A 21,530-nucleotide genomic window follows, 5' to 3' on the forward strand; every position below is an offset into this window, starting at 1 on the left:
TGAATGATAATTCTTCCAGTTTTACAGTTGAAAAAGTCCATCTGCATACCAACCATTTGATTTAATCAGTTTGACGGGGATCTTCTTGAGTTATTCCGTGTATATTCACTTCTGTTATTTTCAATAAAATCATCAAGTATTTCAGCTATGATCTAATTGGTTTAAACTAGCACCATTCACCAGAGTAGCCTGTTCTCTACGAGTAGAACAGAGACCGAAGAATTCTGCACATGCACAGAGGCTTCAGGACCTAGCTGTCAGGGACAGGGGTCCAGAAAAGTTGGATCCGAAGCCACTCTGAAAAAACTAATGCAAATTCAAACAAATGACTATAAGTCCTTCCCATGAACCCTGGCTGCTTGTAACACTGACAGCCAGAAGTCGTTCCCATGAACCCTGGCTGCTTGTAACACTGACAGCCAGAAGTCGTTCCCATGAACCCTGGCTGCTTGAAACTAGAGGTCGACCGATTAATCGGAATGGCCGATTAATTAGGTCCGATTTCAAGTTTTCATAACAATCGGAAATCGGTATTTTTAGACGCCGATTTGGCCAAATTTGTAGTTTTTTTGTTTTTTACACCTTTATTTAACTCGGCAAGTCAGTTAAGAACACATTATTATTTTCAATGATGGCCGACCGGGGAACAGTGGGTTAACTGCCTTGTTCAGGGGCAGAACGACAGATTTTTACCTTGTCAGCTCGGGGATTCAATCTTGTAACCTTACGGTTCACTAGTCCAAAGCTCTAACCACCTGCTTTACATTGCACTCCACGAGGAGCCTGCCTGTTACGCGAATGCAGTAAGAAGCCAAGGTAAGTTGCTAGCTAGCATTAAACTTATCTTATAAAAAACAATCAATCAATCATAATCACTAGTTAACTACACATGGTTGATGATATTACTAGTTTAGCCTGTCCTGCATTGCATATAATCGATGTGGTGCGCGTTCGCGAAAAAGGACTGTCTTTGCTCCGACGTGTACCTAACCATAAACATCAATGCCTTTCTTCAAATCAATACACAGAAGTATATATTTTTAAACCTGCATATTTAGTTAAATGAAATCCAGGTTAGCAGGCAATATTAAAGTAGGGAAATTGTGTCACTTCTCTTGCGTTCATTGCACGCAGAGTCAGGGTAAATGCAACAGTTTGGGCCGCCTGGCTCGTTGCGAACTAATTTGCCAGAATTTTACGTAATTATGACATAACATTGAAGGTTGTGCAATGTAACAGCAATATTTAGACTTTGGGATGCCACCCGTTAGATAAAATACGGAACGGTTCCGTATTTCACTGAAATAATAAACATTTTGTTTTCGAAATGATAGTTTCCGGATTTGACCATATTAATGACCTAAGGCTCGTATTTCTGTGTGTTATTATGTTATAATTAAGTCTATGATTTGATAGAGCAGTCTGACTGAGCGGTGGTAGGCAGCAGCAGGCTCGTAAGCATTCATTCAAACAGCACTTTCGTGCGTTTTGCCAGCAGCTCTTCGCTGTGCTTCAAGCATTGCGCTGTTTACAACTTCAAGCCTATCAACTCCCAAGATTAGGCTGGTGTAACCGATGTGAAATGGCTAGCTAGTTAGCGGGGTGAGCGCTAATAGCGTTTCAAACGTCACTCGCTCTGAGACTTGGAGTAGTTGTTCCCCTTGCTCTGCATGGGTAATGCTGCTTCGAGGGTGGCTGTTGTCGATGTGTTCCTGGTTCGAGCCCAGGTAGGAGCGAGGAGAGGGACGGAAGCTATACTGTTACACTGGCAATACTAAAGTGCCTATAAGAACATCCAATAGTCAAAGGAATATGAAATACAAATCGTATAGAGAGAAATACTCCTATAATTCCTAGAATAACTACAACCTAAAACTTCTTACCTGGGAATATTGAAGACTCATGTTAAAAGGAACCACCAGCTTTCATATGTTCTCATGTTCTGAGCAAGGAACTTAAACGTTAGCTTTTTTACATGGGTCATATTACACTTTTACTTTCTTCTCCAACACTTTGTTTTTGCAATATTTAAACCAAATTGAACATGTTTCATTATTTATTTGAGGCTAAATTGATTTTATTGATGTATTATATTAAGTTAAAATAAGTGTTCATTCAGTATTGTTGTAATTGTCATTATTACAAATAAATAAAATAAAAATCGGCGTTGGTAATTGGTATCGGCGTTGAAAAATCATAATCGGTCGACCTCTACTTGAAACACTGACAGCCTATAAGACATGGCGTGTGTGTGTGTGTGTGTGTGTGTGTGTGTGTGTGTGTGTGTGTGTGTGTGTGTGTGTGTGTGTCTGTCTGTGTTTAGAGGTATTCATATTAAGTGGTACTGGGTGGTGTGATGTGAGGACTGTGTAGACTCAGTCCAAGATGGCAGCCTGCCAGACATCAGATCCTGACTCATCATGACCAACAGAATGGAAGCTGTTTAGTGACTCAACATGACCAACAGAATGGAAGCTGTTTAGTGACTCAACATGACCAACAGAATGGAAGCTGTTTAGTGACTCAACATGACCAACAGAATGGAAGCTGTTTAGTGACTCAACATGACCAACAGAATGGAAGCTGTTTAGTGACTCAACATGACCAACAGAATGGAAGCTGTTTAGTGACTCAACATGACCAACAGAATGGAAGCTGTTTAGTGACTCAACATGACCAACAGAATGGAAGCTGTTTAGTGACTCAACATGACCAACAGAATGGAAGCTGTTTAGTGACTCAACATGACCAACAGAATGGAAGCTGTTTAGTGACCCAACATGACCAACAGAATGGAAGCTGTTTAGTGACTCAACATGACCAACAGAATGGAAGCTGTTTAGTGACTCAACATGACCAACAGAATGGAAGCTGTTTAGTGACTCAACATGACCAACAGAATGGAAGCTGTTTAGTGACTCATCATGACCAACCGAATGGAAGCTGTTTAGTGACTCAACATGACCAACAGAATGGAAGCTGTTTAGTGACTCAACATGACCAACAGAATGGAAGCTGTTTAGTGACTCAACATGACCAACAGAATGGAAGCTGTTTAGTGACTCAACATGACCAACAGAATGGAAGCTGTTTAGTGACTCAACATGACCAACAGAATGGAAGCTGTTTAGTGACTCATCATGACCAACAGAATGGAAGCTGTTTAGTGACTCAACATGACCAACAGAATGGAAGCTGTTTAGTGACTCAACATGACCAACAGAATGGAAGCTGTTTAGTGACTCAACATGACCAACAGAATGGAAGCTGTTTAGTGACTCAACATGACCAACAGAATGGAAGCTGTTTAGTGACTCAACATGACCAACAGAATGGAAGCTGTTTAGTGACTCAACATGACAAACAGAATGGAAGCTGTTTAGTGACTCAACATGACCAACAGAATGGAAGCTGTTTAGTGACTCAACATGACCAACAGAATGGAAGCTGTTTAGTGACTCAACATGACCAACAGAATGGAAGCTGTTTAGTGACTCAACATGACCAACAGAATGGAAGCTGTTTAGTGACTCATCATGACCAACAGAATGGAAGCTGTTTAGTGACTCAACATGACCAACAGAATGGAAGCTGTTTAGTGACTCAACATGACCAACAGAATGGAAGCTGTTTAGTGACTCAACATGACCAACAGAATGGAAGCTGTTTAGTGACTCAACATGACCAACAGAATGGAAGCTGTTTAGTGACTCAACATGACCAACAGAATGGAAGCTGTTTAGTGACTCAACATGACCAACAGAATGGAAGCTGTTTAGTGACTCAACATGACCAACAGAATGGAAGCTGTTTAGTGTGCAGACTCAGAAACAACCTTTTACTAAGCCCTATGCAGACTTAGGGTCCCATCCATAAACAACCCCTAGCCCCTAGTGTGTGTGTGTGTGTGTGTGTGTGTGTGTGTGTGGACTCACCGAGAGGAACTCGTCGAAGCTGATCTGGTTGTCTTTGTTGCGGTCCAGTTTTTTAATGATCTCTCTGACCTTGTATCCCGGCAACGGTAGGTTAGCTTCTTTAAACAGCTCAGTCAGCTCCAAGTCACAGATAAAACCATTACTGTTAGTATCTGGAGAGAGAGAGGGGGAGGGGGAGAGAAGGGAGAGAGGAAGGGAGGGAGAGAGAGAGAGGGGGGAGGGGGAGAGAAGGGGGAGAGAGGGAGAGAGAGGAGATAGGGAGGGAGAGATGGGGGAAGAGAGGGAGAGAGAGGAAATAGGAAGAGAGGGAGGGAGGGAGAGAGGGAGAGAGGGGGAAGAGAGGGAGGGAGGGAGAGAGGGGGGAGGGGGGAGAGAAGGGAGAGAGAGGGAGGGACAGAGAGAGAGGGGGGAGGGGGGAGAGAAGGGGGAGAGAGGGAGAGAGAGGAGATAGGGAGGGAGAGATGGGGGAGAGAGGGAGAGAGGGGGAAGAGAGGGAGGGAGAGAGGGGGGAGAGAGGGAGAGAGAGAGAGGAGGGAGAGAGGGGATAGAGGGAGGGAAAGACAGGGGAGGAGAGAGAGGGAGAAAGGGAAGAGAGGGAGAGGTGTGGAGACAGAGAGAAAGCAATGAGCAGTTGTGTTGTTACATACAGTTGAAGTCGGAGGTTTACATAGACTTATGTTGGAGTCATTTAAACTCGTTTTTCAACCGCTCCACAAATTTCTTGTTAACAAACTAGTAATTGTTCCACCAATTGTTTACAGACAGATTATTTCACTTACAATTAACTGTGTCACAATTCCAGTGGGTCAGAAGTTTACATACACTAAGTTGACTGTGCCTTTAAACAGCTTGGAAAATTCCAGAAAATGATGTCATGGCTTTAGAAGCTTCTGATAGGCTAATTGACATCATTTGTGTCAATTAGAGGTGTACCTGTGGATGTATTTCAAGGCCTACCTTCAAACTCAGTGCCTCTTTGCCTGACATCATGGGAAAATCAAAATAAATCAGCCAAGACCTCAGAAAAGTACCACGTTCATCGTACAAACAATAGTACGCAAGTATAAACACCATGGGACCACGCAGCCGTCATACCGCTCAGGAAGGAGACGCGTTCTGTCTCCTAGAGACGAACATACTTTGGTGCAAAAAGTGCAAATCAATCCCAGAACAACAGCAAAGGACCTTGTGAAGATGCCGGAGGAAACGGGTACAAAAGTATCTATATCCACAGTTAAACGAGTCCTATATCGACATAACCTGAAAGGCCGCTCAGCAAGGAAGAAGCCACTGCTCCAAAACCGTCATGAAAAAGCCAGACTACGGTTTGTAACTGCACATGGGGACAAAGATCGTACCTTTTGGAGAAGTGTCTTCTGGTCTGATGAAACAAAAATAGAACTGTTTGGCCATAATGACCATCGTTATGTTTAGAGGAAAAACGGGGACGCTTGCAAGCCGAAGAACACCATCCCAACCGTGAAGCACGGGGGTGGCAGCATCATGTTGTGGGGGTGCTTTGCTGCAGGAGGGACTGGTGCACTTCACAAAATAGATGGCATCACGAGGAAAGAAACTTATGTGGATATATTGAAGAAACATCTCAAGACATCAGTCAGGAAGTTAAAGCTTAGTCGCAAATGTGTCTTCCAAATGGACAATGACCCCAAGCATATTTCCAAAGTTGTGGCAAAATGGCTTAAGGACAACAAAGTCAAGGTATTGGAGTGGCCATCACAAAGCCCTGACCTCAATCCCATAGACAATTTGTGGGCAGAACGCTCAAAGCGTGTGTGAGCAAGGAGGCCTACAAACCTGACTCAGTTACACCAGCTCTGTCAGGAGGAATGGGCCAAAATTCACCCAACTTATTGTGGGAAGCTTGCGGAAGGTTACCTGAAATGTTTGACCCAAGTTAAACAATTTAAAGGCAATTCTACCAAATACTAATTGAGTGTATGTAAACTTCTGACCCACTGGGAATGTGATGAAAGAAATAAAAGCTGAAATAAATCATTCTCTCTACTATTATTCTGACATTTCACATTCTTAAAATAAAGTGGTGATCCTAACTGACCTAAGACAGGGGATTTTTACTAGGATTAAATGTCAGGAATTGTGAAAAACTGAGTTTAAATGTATTTGGCTGAGGTGTATGTAAACTTCTGACTTCAACTGTATATAACATTGTGATTTGACAATCTTGTGATTTACTACAATCACTGACTGGATCACTTGCAGGCTGTTTCTACGAGGAAAACACCTCACACTGAATACACTGTATATGCACATATACATTATACATACACATCTAAATGAGTGGATTGAGCTATTTCAGCCACACCCGTTGTTGACAGGTGTATAAAACCGAACACACAGCCATGCAAACATTGGCAGTAGAATCCATTACTGTTATTTTTAATCCCAGGCCCCGTCCCCTCAGCAGGCCTTTTGGTAGGCCGTCACTGTAAATAAGAATTTGTTCTTAACCGACTTGCCTAGTTAAATAAATGTTAAATACATTTTTTTAAAATTATGTGTAGCCTTTTCCAATTTTCATTTAGATTTAAGGTTAACCACATTACAATGTTTTTGAGATACAAAGACGACATTATATATGAAAAAGGTATGTGGACACCCCTTCAAATTAGTGGGTTCGGCTATTTCTGCCACACCCGTTGCTGACAGGTGTATAAAATCGAGCACACAGCCATGCAATCTCCATAGACAAACATTGGCAGTAGAATGGCCTTACTGAAGAGCTCCGTGACTTCAACGTAGCACCGTCGTTGGATGCCACCTTTGCAACAAGTCAGTTCGTAAAATGTCTTCCCTACTAGAGCTGTCCCAGTCAACTATAAGGGCTGTTATTGTAAAGTAGAAACGTCTAGGAGCAACAACGGCTCAGCCGTAAAGTGGTAGGCCACACAAGCTCACAGAACGGGACCGGCGAGTGCTGAAGCAGAACGGGACCGGCGAGTGCTGAAGCAGAACGGGACCGGCGAATGCTGAAGCGCATAGCGCATAAAAAACATCTGTCCTCGGTTGCAACTCACTACAGAGTTACAAACTGCCTCTGGAAGCAACGTCAGCACAGGAGCTGTTCGTCGGGAGCTTCATGAAATGGGTTTCCATGGCCGAGCAGCTGCACACAAGCCTAAGATCACCATGCGCAATGCCAAGCGTTGGGTGGAGTGGTGTAAAGCTCGCCGCCATTGGACTCTGGAGCAGCGGAAACTTGTTCTCTGGAGTGATGAATCACGCTTCACCATCTGACAGTCTGACAGATGAATCTGGGTTTAGCGGATGCCCCAATGCATAGTGCATAGTGACAACTGTAAAGTTTGGTGGAGGAGGAATAATGGTCTGGGGCTGTTTTTCATGGTTCGGGCCCCTTAGTTCCAGTGAAGGGAAATCTTAATGCTACAGCATACAATGACATTCTAGACAATTCTGTGATTCCAACTTTGTGGCAACAGTTTGGGGAAGGCCCTTTCCTGTTTCAGCATGACAATGCCCCGTGTACAAAGCGAGGTCCATACAGAAATGGTTTATCGAGATCAGTGTGGAAGAACTTGACTGGCCTGGACAGAGCCCTGACCTCAACACCATCAAACACCTTTGGGATGAATTGGAACACCGACTGCGAGCCAGGCCTAATCGCCCAACATCAGCGCCCGACCTCACTAAATGCTGTTGTGGCTGAATGGAAGCAAGTCCCCGCAGCAATGTTCCAACATCTAGTGGAAAGCCTTCCCAGAAGAGTGGAGGCTGTTATAGCAGCAAAGGGGGGGACCAACTCCATATTAATGACTTCCCAGAAGAGTGGAGGCTGTTATAGCAGCAAAGGGGGGACCAACTCCATATTAATGACTTCCCAGAAGAGTGGAGGCTGTTATAGCAGCAAAGGGGGGACCAACTCCATATTAATGACTTCCCTGAAGAGTGGAGGCTGTTATAGCAGTAAAGGGGGGACCAACTCCATATTAATGACTTCCCAGAAGAGTGGAGGCTGTTATAGCAGCAAAGGGGGGACCAACTCCATATTAATGACTTCCCTGAAGAGTGGAGGCTGTTATAGCAGTAAAGGGGGGACCAACTCCATATTAATGACTTCTCAGAAGAGTGGAGGCTGTTATAGCAGCAAAGGGGGGGGGACCAACTCCATATTAATGACTTCCCTGAAGAGTGGAGGCTGTTATAGCAGCAAAGGGGGGACCAACTCCATATTAATGACTTCCCTGAAGAGTGGAGGCTGTTATAGCAGCAAAGGGGGGACCAACTCCATATTAAAGCCCAAGATTTTGGAATGAGATGTTCGATGAACAGGTGTCCACATACTTTTGGTCATGTAGTGTATTGCACTCACCAACTTTCTGGAAGGCCTCTCTGAGCTCCTCCATCTCATCTTTAGTTATCTTTCCCGCCATCTTTAGTTTCTACCAGAGAAACACTATCTCCTCTGATCACTGAGTCTGGAGAGCAGGAGAGATGGAGAGAGAAAATGAGAGGAGAGGAGGGTAAGAGAGAGTGGGGGGAGAGAGAGGAAAGGAGAGAGAGTGTACAACGTTAAACACCAAATAACGCATGCAGAGCTGAATTAGGCCGATACCTGCTAATTATCAAAATCCAGAAAAGAGACGTTAAATTCTACAACCATCTAAAAGAAAGCGATTCCCAAACCTTCCATAACAAAGCCATCACCTACAGAGAGATGAACCTGGAGAAGAGTCCCCTAAGCAAGCTGGTCCTGGGGCTCTGTTCACAAACACAAACAGACCCCACAGAGCCCCAGGACAGCAACACAATTAGACCCAACCAAATCATGAGAAAACAAAAAGATAATTACTTGACACATTGGAAAGAATTTACAAAAAAAACAGAGCAAACTAGAATGTTATTTGGCCCTAAACAGAGAGGACACAGCGGCAGAATACCTGACCACTGTGACTGAGCCAAACTTAAGGAAAGCTTTGACTAGGTACAGACTCAGTGAGCGTAGCCTTGCTATTGAGAAAGGTCGCCGTAGGCAGACCTGGCTCTCAAGAGAAGACAGGCTATGTGCAACACTGTCCACAAAATGAGGTGGAAACTGAGCTGCACTTCCTAACCTCCTGCCAAATGTATGACCATATTAGAGACACATATTTCCCTCAGATTACACAGATCCACAAAGAATTATAAAACAAATTCACTTTTGATAAACTCCCAGATCTACTGGGTGAAATAGCACAGTGTTCCATCACAGCAGCAAGATGTGTGACCTGTTGCCACAAGAAAAGGTCAACCAGTGAAGAACAAACACCATTGTAAATACAACCTATATTTATGTTTATTTATTTCCCCTTTTGTACTTTAACTATTTGCACATCATTACAACACTGTATATATACAGTATATAATTACATTTGAAATGTCTTTATTCTTTTGGAACTTTTGTGAGCATAATGTTTACTTTTGTGAGTGTAATGTTTACTAAATTTGTGTACAGAATATGAGAGGACATTTTTGTGTGTATAGAAATGTTCAGGGATCTTTCATTTCAGCTCATAAAACACTTTACATGTTGCCTTTATATTTCTGTTCAGCGTAGAATCATACGCAAAACTGGACAGTATTTGTTTTTTGGGAACATATCTTTTGTGATGTTCCCCACAATCACCAGACTGCTCCCACAACCTAATGAAACATTCTGGGAACCTTTAAAGAACAGATTAAACGTGTAGGAACGTTCTTGCAACATCAGGGAAATGTTTTGAACGTGTTATGAGAACCCTTTGCCACTACCTAACAAATGTTCTGGGAACTTGCTGGGAAAACAACATTACTTGTAGATTGTGTTATTACATTACCTGGAAACTTAATGAGAACGTTTGGGGAGTGTTCTGTGGTGATCGTTACAGAAGTTGTACACAACATTTTAATCGATTTTAGGAGAACATTCCAAGGATATTTAATAAAAAATATATATATATATTTTTATATAAATATTTTGTAATCAAAAACATTCTCTGAATGATGCTATCGTCCTAATGTTAAATAAAAAAAACCCTAACTAGAATTGAATGGGAATGTTAGATAACGTTCTGGGAATGTTCCCGGTTTGCTGGGATATCTCTGACTGTTCCTTCACTCGATGACATCATACTGAGACAGGAAGTCAGAGTGGATGATGACGTCATACTGAGACAGGAAGTCAGAGTGGATGATGACATCATACTGAGACAGGAGGTCAGAGTGGATGATGACATCATACTGAGACAGGAGGTCAGAGTGGATGATGACATCATACTGAGACAGGAGGTCAGAGTGGATGATGACATCTTACTGAGACAGGAAGTTAGAGTGGATGATGACATCATACTGAGACAGGAGGTCAGAGTGGATGATGACATCATACTGAGACAGGAGGTCAGAGTGGATGATGACATCATACTGAGACAGGAGGTCAGAGTGGATGATGACATCATACTGAGACAGGAGGTCAGAGTGGATGATGACATCATACTGAGACAGGAAGTTAGCTGGGATATCTCTGACTCTGAGACAGAAGTCTGCTTGGATGACCTGTGGTTTAAGGTGTAGTGGCTAGGAAATAGGGTGTAGTGGCTAGGAAATAGGATGTAGTGGCTAGGAAATAGGGTGTAGTGGCTAGGAAATAGGGTGTAGTGGCTAGGAAATAGGGTGTAGTGGCTAGGAAATAGGGTGTAGTGCCTATATTGTAGGAGTTAGGGGTTGATTTGGGTTTGTTTCAGAGCTCAGGGCTGTGCTGGGTGAGATGTAGACATTCCTGGGTCTCGGGTTACAAACCAAAACACCAGATCACCTGCAGAATCAGCCATCAGAGGGGGGTAGCAGAACAGCAGAACAGCCATCAGAGGGGGGTAGGGGGCTACAGCAGAACAGCCATCAGAGGGGGGTAGGGGACTACAGCAGAACAGCCATCAGAGGGGGGTAGGGGGCTACAGCAGAACAGCCATCAGAGGGGGGTAGCAGAACAGCAGAACACCCATCAGAGGGGGGTAGGGGGCTACAGCAGAACAGCCATCAGAGGGGGGGTAGCAGAACAGCAGAACAGCCATCAGAGGGGGGTAGCAGAACAGCAGAACAGCCATCAGAGGGGGGTAGGGGACTACAGCAGAACAGCCATCAGAGGGGGGTAGAGGGCTACAGCAGAACAGCCATCAGAGGGGGGTAGCAGAACAGCAGAACAGCCAGCAGAGGGGGGTAGGGGACTACAGCAGAACAGCCATCAGAGGGGGGTAGCAGAACAGCAGAACAGCCATCAGAGGGGGGTGGGGACTACAGCAGAACAGCCATCAGAGGGGGGTAGGGGGCTACAGCAGAACAGCCATCAGAGGGGGGTACGGGACTACAGCAGAACAGCCATCAGAGGGGGGTAGGGGGCTACAGCAGAACAGCCATCAGTGGGGGGGGTAGCAGAACAGCAGAACAGCCATCAGAGGGGGGTAGGGGACTACAGCAGAACAGCCATCAGAGGGGGGTAGGGTGCTACAGCAGAACAGCCATCAGAGGGGGGTAGGGGGCTACAGCAGAACAGCCATCAGAGGGGGGTAGGGGACTACAGCAGAACAGCCATCAGAGGGGGGTAGAGGGCTACAGCAGAACAGCCATCAGAGGGGGGTAGCAGAACAGCAGAACAGCCATCAGAGGGGGGTAGAGGGCTACAGCAGAACAGCCATCAGAGGGGGGTAGCAGAACAGCAGAACAGCCATCAGAGGGGGGTAGGGGGCTACAGCAGAACAGCCATCAGAGGGGGGTAGCAGAATAGCAGAACAGCCATCAGAGAGGGGTACAGCAGTCAGCCATTAGAGGGGGGTAGGGGGCTACAGCAGAACAGCCATCAGAGGGGGGTAGGGGACTACAGCAGAACAGCAGAACAGTCAACAAGCCGGTTTGATTTAGATTGATAGAAAACTTTTCTGAGATGAGAGAAGGGGGTTGTAGTAAAGAGAAACACACGTGTTAACTTTCACCTCATACAGCTGGGAACAGCAAATTGTCCAGTGTTCATTTTTCAGAGTAACTGTGGTTATGAGGTTGGCCTGTGGTTGTGAGGCCGGTTGGACGTACTGCCAAGTTCTCTAAAGCGACGTTGGAGGCGGCTTATGGTAGAGAAATTAACATTCAATTCTCTGGCAACAGCTCTGGTGGACAATCCTGCAGTCAGCATGACAATTCCACGCTCCCTCTAAACTTGAGACATCTGTGGCATTGTGTTGTGTGACAAAACAGCACATTTTAGAGTGGCCTTTTAATGTCCCCCAGCACAAGGTGCACCTGTGTAATGACCATGCTGTTTTAATCAGCTTCTTGATTTGCCACACCTGTCAGGTGGACGGATTATCTTGGCAAAGGAGAAATGCTCTCTAACACCGAGGTAAACACATTTGAGAGATATAAAACTTTTGTTCGTATGGAACATTTCTGGGATCTTTTTTATTTCAGCTCATGAAACATGAGACCAACACTTTGCATGTTGCAGTTACATTTTTGTTCAGTTTATGTAATGTCTTGTCGTAAAGTAAAATTGTAATGATAGCATTCAACTAGATACTCATTTGGTAAACGCCACAGGCCTGTAAAAGGAAAGAATTCAACAACCATACCTCTGTCATTAACAAATACAGTCACGGGTGGTAAACTCTACAATTCACTTGAAAAGAAAAGGAACCATGGGAAATATGCAAATTTGGCATCACAGCATGCAGTGTTAAAACTACAAACAAAATGACTTCCTGTACAGTGTATTTGTTTAACACTAATAGGAGTTAACTCTAGATCAAAACTAGTGTTGCACTGTATTAGTGTTACCTGAACTAAAAAAAATATTGTTGGCCCAAAGTTTAATTCAGTCAATTTAAAATGAAGTGTTTTCTAAACTTGTCTTATAGGTTCCTTCAACTATAAATTATTATTTGGGCATCTTAACAAAAAAATACTGTGCGACTGGTGTTACGAGGCGCTTTTAACATCCAATGTTTTCAACATATTTGATACACGTGATTATATTTTGCATGTTCAACTATACAGTAATAAAAACTGAAAAACAGCTTCTATCTCCAGACCATCAGACTGATAAACAGCTTCTATCTCCAGACCATCAGACTGATAAACAGCGTTTATCTCCAGACTGTTAAACAGCTTCTATCTCCAGACCATCAGACTGATAAACAGCGTTTATCTCCAGACTGTTAAACAGCTTCTATCTCCAGGCCATCAGACTGATAAACAGCTTCTATCTCCAGACTGTTAAACAGCTTCTATCTCCAGGCCATCAGACTGATAAACAGCTTCTATCTCCAGGCCATCAGACTGATAAACAGCTTCTATCTCCAGACCATCAGACTGTTAAACAGCTTCTATCTCCAGGCCATCAGACTGATAAACAGCTTCTATCTCCAGGCCATCAGACTGTTAAACAGCTTCTATCTCCAGGCCATCAGACTGTTAAACAGCTTCTATCTCCAGGCCATCAGACTGGTAAACAGCTTCTATCTCCAGGCCGTCAGACTGTTAAACAGCTTCTATCTCCAGACCATCAGACTGATAAACAGCTTCTATCTCCAGACCATCAGACTGTTAAACAGCTTCTATCTCCAGGCCATCAGACTGATAAACAGCTTCTATCTCCAGGCCATCAGACTGTTAAACAGCTTCTATCTCCAGGCCATCAGACTGATAAACAGCCATCACTAACACAGAGAGGTTGCTGCCAACATACTGACTAGAAATCACTGGCCACTTTAATAAATGGAACACTAGTCACTTTAATAATATTTATCATGCATTACTCATCTCATATGTATACTATCTACTGCATCTTTAAACTATGTCACTCCGACATTTTTATTTAACTAGGCAAGTGAATTAAGAACAAATTCTTATTTTACAATGACGGTCTACAGTGGGTTAACTGCCTTGTTCAGGGGAACAGTGGGTTAACTGCCTTGTTCAGGGGAACAGTGGGTTAACTGCCTTGTTCAGGGGAACAGTGGGTTAACTGCCTTGTTCAGGGGAACAGTGGGTTAACTGCCTTGTTCAGGGGAACAGTGGGGTTAACTGCCTTGTTCAGGGGAACAGTGGGTTAACTGCCTTGTTCAGGGGAACAGTGGGTTAACTGCCTTGTTCAGGGGAACAGTGGGTTAACTGCCTTGTTCAGGGGAACAGTGGGTTAACTGCCTTGTTCAGGGGAACAGTGGGTTAACTGCCTTGCTCAGGGGAGCAGTGGGTTAACTGCCTTGTTCAGGGGAGCAGTGGGTTAACTGCCTTGTTCAGGGGAACAGTGGGTTAACTGCCTTGTTCAGGGGAACAGTGGGTTAACTGCCTTGCTCAGGGGAACAGTGGGTTAACTGCCTTGTTCAGGGGAACAGTGGGTTAACTGCCTTGTTCAGGGGAACAGTGGGTTAACTGCCTTGTTCAGGGGAACAGTGGGTTAACTGCCTTGTTCAGGGGAACAGTGGGGTTAACTGCCTTGTTCAGGGGAACAGTGGGTTAACTGCCTTGTTCAGGGGAACAGTGGGTTAACTGCCTTGTTCAGGGGAACAGTGGGTTAACTGCCTTGTTCAGGGGAACAGTGGGTTAACTGCCTTGTTCAGGGGAACAGTGGGTTAACTGCCTTGCTCAGGGGAGCAGTGGGTTAACTGCCTTGTTCAGGGGAACAGTGGGTTAACTGCCTTGTTCAGGGGAACAGTGGGTTAACTGCCTTGTTCAGGGGAACAGTGGGTTAACTGCCTTGTTCAGGGGAACAGTGGGTTAACTGCCTTGTTCAGGGGAACAGTGGGGTTAACTGCCTTGTTCAGGGGAACAGTGGGTTAACTGCCTTGTTCAGGGGAACAGTGGGTTAACTGCCTTGTTCAGGGGAACAGTGGGTTAACTGCCTTGTTCAGGGGAACAGTGGGTTAACTGCCTTGTTCAGGGGAACAGTGGGTTAACTGCCTTGCTCAGGGGAGCAGTGGGTTAACTGCCTTGTTCAGGGGAACAGTGGGTTAACTGCCTTGTTCAGGGGAACAGTGGGTTAACTGCCTTGTTCAGGGGAACAGTGGCTTAACTGCCTTGCTCAGGGGAACAGTGGGTTAACTGCCTTGTTCAGGGGAACAGTGGGTTAACTGCCTTGTTCAGGGGAACAGTGGGTTAACTGCCTTGTTCAGGGGAACAGTGGGTTAACTGCCTTGCTCAGGGGAGCAGTGGGTTAACTGCCTTGTTCAGGGGAACAGTGGGTTAACTGCCTTGTTCAGGGGAACAGTGGGTTAACTGCCTTGTTCAGGGGAACAGTGGGTTAACTGCCTTGCTCAGGGGAACAGTGGGTTAACTGCCTTGTTCAGGGGAACAGTGGGTTAACTGCCTTGTTCAGGGGAACAGTGGGTTAACTGCCTTGCTCAGGGGAGCAGTGGGTTAACTGCCTTGTTCAGGGGAACAGTGGGTTAACTGCCTTGTTCAGGGGAACAGTGGGTTAACTGCCTTGTTCAGGGGAACAGTGGGTTAACTGCCTTGCTCAGGGGAACAGTGGGTTAACTGCCTTGTTCAGGGGAACAGTGGGTTAACTGCCTTGTTCAGGGGGACAGTGGGTTAACTGCCTTGTTCAGGGGAACAGTGGGGTTAACTGCCTTGCTCAGGGGAGCAGTGGGTTAACTGCCTTGCTCAGGGGAACAGTGGGTTAACTGCCTTGTTCAGGGGAACAGTGGGTTAACTGCCTTGTTCAGGGGAACAGTGGGTTAACTGCCTTGCTCAGGGGAACAGTGGGTTAACTGCCTTGTTCAGGGGAACAGTGGGTTAACTGCCTTGTTCAGGGGAACAGTGGGGTTAACTGCCTTGTTCAGGGGAACAGTGGGTTAACTGCCTTGTTCAGGGGAACAGTGGGTTAACTGCCTTGTTCAGGGGAACAGTGGGGTTAACTGCCTTGTTCAGGGGAACAGTGGGTTAACTGCCTTGTTCAGGGGAACAGTGGGTTAACTGCCTTGTTCAGGGGAACAGTGGGTTAACTGCCTTGTTCAGGGGAACAGTGGGTTAACTGCCTTGCTCAGGGGAACAGTGGGTTAACTGCCTTGTTCAGGGGAACAGTGGGTTAACTGCCTCGTTCAGGGGAACAGTGGGTTAACTGCCTCGTTCAGGGGAACAGTGGGGTTAACTGCCTCGTTCAGGGGAACAGTGGGGTTAACTGCCTTGTTCAGGGGAACAGTGGGTTAACTGCCTTGTTCAGGGGAACAGTGGGTTAACTGCCTTGTTCAGGGGAACAGTGGGTTAACTGCCTTGTTCAGGGGAACAGTGGGTTAACTGCCTTGCTCAGGGGAACAGTGGGTTAACTGCCTTGTTCAGGGGAACAGTGGGTTAACTGCCTCGTTCAGGGGAACAGTGGGTTAACTGCCTCGTTCAGGGGAACAGTGGGTTAACTGCCTTGCTCAGGGGAACAGTGGGTTAACTGCCTTGCTCAGGGGAACAGTGGGTTAACTGCCTTGTTCAGGGGAACAGTGGGTTAACTGCCTTGTTCTGGGGAACAGTGGGTTAACTGCCTTGTTCAGGGGAACAGTGGGTTAACTGCCTTGTTCAGGGGAACAGTGGGTTAACTGCCTTGCTCAGGGGAACAGTGGGTTAACTGCCTTGTTCAGGGGAACAGTGGGTTAACTGCCTTGCTCAGGGGGACAGTGGGTTAACTGCCTTGCTCAGGGGCAGAACGACGGATGTTTACCTCGTCAGCTCGCAAATTAAAAAAAACTAGAAAATGGTGCCGTTTGCTTAATATAAGGAATTTTTATTATTTATACTTTTACTTTTGATACTTCAGTATATTTAAAACCAAATACTTTTAGACTTTCACTCAAGTAGTATTTTACTGGGTGACTTTCACTTTTACTTGAGTAATTTTCTATTAAGGTATTTTTACTTTAACTCAAGTACCACAGTTGGGTACTTTTTCCACCACTGGTCCCGAGTTCGCGCCAGGTATGGGCTGAATCGGGGGGGAAGTGATACTCGCTAAGCAAGTAGCGTGACATCCTTTAAACTAGCATGCTACCAGATAACAATAGACTTCCAGTCATTATGAAATTACCTCTAAATTCCTTCAAACTGGACACAGAGACATACAAATTGTATCCACAAGTCCATTTGACTCTGGCGAATTAGATAAAGGGACTCATTGCCAAAATCCTGAAGTATCCCTTTAAACACTGAAAAATGTGTAAAACTGTGTAGACTGGCAGCAGTCCAACATCCCCCTAGAACATAAAGTTCTCTGGGAGAAGGGTTACGGTTAGGGATCTGTCCTTGGTTCTGCTGACTCACCGGCCCGTCTGTTTCAGGAGCAGCACTAGCTGTAGTAACAGGACTCACCGGGCTGTCTGTTTCAGGAGCAGCACTAGCTGTAGTAACAGGACTCACCTGGCTGTCTGTTTCAGGAGCAGCACTAGCTGTAGTAACAGGACTCACCTGGCTGTCTGTTTCAGGAGCAGCACTAGCTGTAGTAACAGGACTCACCTGGCTGTCTGTTTCAGGAGCAGCACTAGCTGTAGTAACAGGACTCACCTGGCTGTCTGTTTCAGGAGCAGCACTAGCTGTAGTAACAGGACTCACCTGGCTGTCTGTTTCAGGAGCAGCACTAGCTGTAGTAACAGGACTCACCGGGCTGTCTGTTTCAGGAGCAGCACTAGCTGTAGTAACAGGACTCACCGGGCTGTCTGTTTCAGGAGCAGCACTAGCTGTAGTAACAGGCTGGATCCTTTAGAGGGAACACACCCACACACCCACAGACACACCCACACACCCACAGACACACCCACACACCCACAGACACACCCACACCCACCCACAGACACACAGCCACACACACACCGACACTCACACACACACACACACACACACACTCACACTGCCACACCCACAGACACACACACACCCACACACACACTCACACAACCACACCCACAGACACACACACACCCACACACACACTCACACAACCACACCCACAGACACACACACACACAGACACAGACACACACACCGACACTCACACCCACCCACATACACAGCCACACACACAGACACACACACCCACAGACACACACACACTCACACAGCCACACAGCCACACAGCCACACACCCACACACACCCAGACACACACTCCCACCGACACACTCAAGTTGCAGCCAGAAGAGGTTGTGTTGCATCACAACCAAATTCAGGCAGATGCACCTTTTTACTCAAGAATGTTTTTATTTCATATGATTGTGTTTTTCTTTTCATGTTTTTCTTTTCATGTAATGTGTAAGTGATGTATAATAGTAAAGCATCTCATGAATGAATTACCAGGGAGATGCCCCTGCTCTGAAAGGTGCAAAATGACTTTAATTTGTCCAGAGAAATACATTTAGCTCTAGGCTGCGTCTCATTGATCACTGCTTTCCAAACTGGGAATGTTTTGGCGTTAGGCTATACTTCACTAACCAGGAAAGAATGGACAATGGGCACGAATGATACAAATAAAAACAGAGAGAGAGAGAACGAGAGCGAGCGAGAGAGTGAGACAGACAGAGAGAGAGAGCCAGCCAGACAGACAGAGAGAGAGCCAGCCAGCCAGCCAGCCAGACAGACAGAGAGAGAGCCAGACAGACAGACAGACAGACAGACAGACAGACAGACAGACAGACAGACAGACAGACAGACAGACAGACAGACAGACAGACAGACAGACAGACAGACAGACAGACAGACAGACAGACAGACAGACAGACAGAGAGAGAGACAGAGAGAGAGAGAGAGAGAGAGAGAGGGGGGAGAGAGAGAGAGAGAGAGCGAGTGAGTGAGACAGACAGAGACAGAGTAAGGGAGCATATGACTGTTCCTCATGGCAGAGCATCCACAGACAATACGTCATTCATTCCCCACATTGTCATTGACCACGTGCTGTCCTCCCTGTCTGTCCTATAGAGGGATCACAGCCTTCTCTCCTTCTGAAGGCTAAAATACAGACCGACTTTTCTCCTTCTGTAGGCTAAAATACAGACCGATATGCTTCTCTCCTTCTGTAGGCTAAAATACAGACTGATATGCTTCTCTCCTTCTGTAGGCTAAAATACAGACCGACTTCTCTCCTTCTGTAGGCTAAAATACAGACCGACTTCTCTCCTTCTGTAGGCTAAAATACAGACCGATATGCTTCTCTCCTTCTGTAGGCTAAAATACAGACCGATAGCTTCTCTCCTTCTGTAGGCTAAAATACAGACAGATATGCTTCTCTCCTTCTGTAGGCTAAAATACAGACAGATATACTGCCTGCCGAGCAACTGAACATCTGCTGTTACGGCTGTTATGTCTAATGTAATGTTGTGTATCATCTAGCCCTTTGTTAGTGAAACCACACACGGTGTTATGATGGGATATAAGAACCGTGCAAGGACAAGCCACTTAGTTCCATGGGAAAATATCCCAGGATTAAGGAAGCAGGAAGGAACAATTCTTTCTACTGGACGGTACAACTGTGTCCACAACATGTTAACACACTCATTTTTAATAACCGAACCACCACGCCTAACGCAACATTAGTGAGTTGGATAGATCCTTCAGTCGATAGAATAGAATAAATCAGTCACTTACTTTCTCTCCACCAACGTGTGAATCCCGCTGCCTGTCGTCCTGCGCTGCTGCCTGTTGCCCTGCGCTGCTGCCTGTTGCCCTGCGCTGCTGCCTGTTGCCCTGCGTCGCTGCCTGTTGTCCTGCGCTGCAATCACATCACTGGTCCCACTCCCTGCTCCCGGCCCGCCCGCTCCCCGCTCCCAGCCCGCCCACTGCCTGCTCCCGGCCCGCTCACTCCCTGCTCCCAGCCCGCCCACTCCCCGCTCCCGGCCCGCCCACTCCCTTCTCCCGGCCCGCCCACTCCCTGCTCCCGGCCCGCCCGCTCCCAGCCCGCCCACTCCCCGCTCCCGGCCCGCCCACTCCCCGCTCCCGGCCCGCCCACTCCCAGCCCGCCCACTCCCTGCTCCCGGCCCGCCCACTCCCAGCCCGCCCACTCCCTGCCACCGGCCCGCCCACTCCCTGCTCCCGGCCCGCCCACTCCCTGCTCCCGGCCCGCCCACCGCTGCCACTGGCCCGCCCACTCCCTGCCACCGGCACGCCCACTCCCTGCTCCCGGCACGCCCACTCCCCGCTCCCGGCCCGCCCACCGCTGCCACCGGCCCGCCCACTCCCTGCCCGCCCACTCCCTGCTCCCGGCCCGCCCACTCCCTGCTCCCGGCCCGCCCACTCCCTGCTCCCGGCCCGCCCACCGCTGCCACTGGCCTGCCCACTCCCGGCCCGCCCACTCCCCGCTCCCGGCCCGCCCACCGCTGCCACTGGCCTGCCCACTCCCGGCCCGCCCACTCCCCGCTCCCGGCCCGCCCACCGCTGCCACCGGCCCGCCCACTCCCCGCTCCCAGCCTGCCCATTCCCTGCTCCCAGCCCGCCCACTCCCTGCTCCCAGCTTGCCTACTGCTGCCACCAGCCCGCCCACTCACAGCCTATTGGCCAGCCTCCATGGTATCAATTCTATTTCAATTCAAAGTGCCTTATTGTCATGGGAAACGTGTTTACATTGCCAAGTGGAATAAACAAAAGTGAGAAGACACATCAACAAAAACGATTAAAATGTAACAGTAAATATTGCACTCAAAAACATAAAGACATTTCCGGTGAAATACAATCAACCATATCTAGTGTGTTAGTAATGTGCAGATAGTTAGGGGCAGGTAAATAAACACGTTTTTGGAGTGGACCCCAGATCTCACAACCACATAGGGCAATGGGTTCTACAGTATAATTCAAGTATTTTTAGTCAGAACCTAATTGGGTTGTTGAGTTTTGATGACGTAGAAGACCCTTCTTGCCTTGTCTCTCAGATTGTTCACATCCTTGTGGAAGTTACCTGTGTGTGTTGATGTCCAGGGCAACGGTGTCTACATGGAGTTTGTATTTGTTGTCTTGGCTACCGGACCTTTTTAGGAACACCGTTATTTTAGTCTTTAATGAGATTCACTGTCAGGACCCAAGTCTGACAGAATCTGTGCAGATCTACAGAAAGCATTCATACCCCTTCATTTATTCCACATTTTGTTTAGTTACAGCCTGAATTCAAAATGTATTAAATATTTTTTTTAAATGTATCTCATCCATCTACACACAAGACCCCATAATGAGAAAGTGAAAACATGCTTTTAGACATTTTTGCAAATGTATTGAACATGAAATACAGAAATACCTCATTTACATACATTCCAGTTTTTTCTTTATTTTTACTATTTTCTACATTGTAGAATAATAGTGAAGACATCAAAACTATGAAATTACACATATGGAATCATATAAATAAGAGTTAAACAAATCAAAATATATTTTATATTTGAGATTCTTCAAAGTAGCCACCCTTTACCTTGATGACAGCTTTGCACACTCTTGGCATTCTCTCAACCAGCTTCATGAGGTGGTCACCTGGAATGCATTTCAATTAACTAACCTCCAGACGAGCTTCAATGCCATACAACACTTTTTCCGTGGCCTCCAACTGCTCTTAAATGCAAGTAAAACTAAATGCATGCTCTTCAAC

The 21,530-nt window shown here is 46.4% G+C and overlaps 1 protein-coding gene across 1 annotated transcript in view; it reads right to left on the bottom strand.

Moving 5' to 3' along the window:
* Nucleotides 1-19,728, bottom strand: part of LOC106604087 (plastin-3) — a 64,644-nt gene extending 44,916 nt beyond the window's left edge. Inside the window, exons 1-3 of the mRNA XM_082974991.1 lie at nucleotides 19,550-19,728; nucleotides 8,305-8,410; nucleotides 3,936-4,087 (exon numbers count right to left, since the gene is read on the bottom strand). Coding sequence (XP_082831117.1) covers nucleotides 3,936-4,087; nucleotides 8,305-8,365 — 213 coding nt within the window. The 5' untranslated portion in view covers nucleotides 8,366-8,410; nucleotides 19,550-19,728. The remainder of the gene's footprint in view (nucleotides 1-3,935; nucleotides 4,088-8,304; nucleotides 8,411-19,549) is intronic.
* Between the last annotated feature and the right edge of the window lie 1,802 nt (nucleotides 19,729-21,530).

Source organism: Salmo salar, chromosome 05 (genome assembly GCF_965601325.2).
Source record: "Salmo salar chromosome 05, fSalSal1, whole genome shotgun sequence".
Classification (NCBI taxonomy): Eukaryota; Metazoa; Chordata; class Actinopteri; order Salmoniformes; family Salmonidae; genus Salmo; species Salmo salar.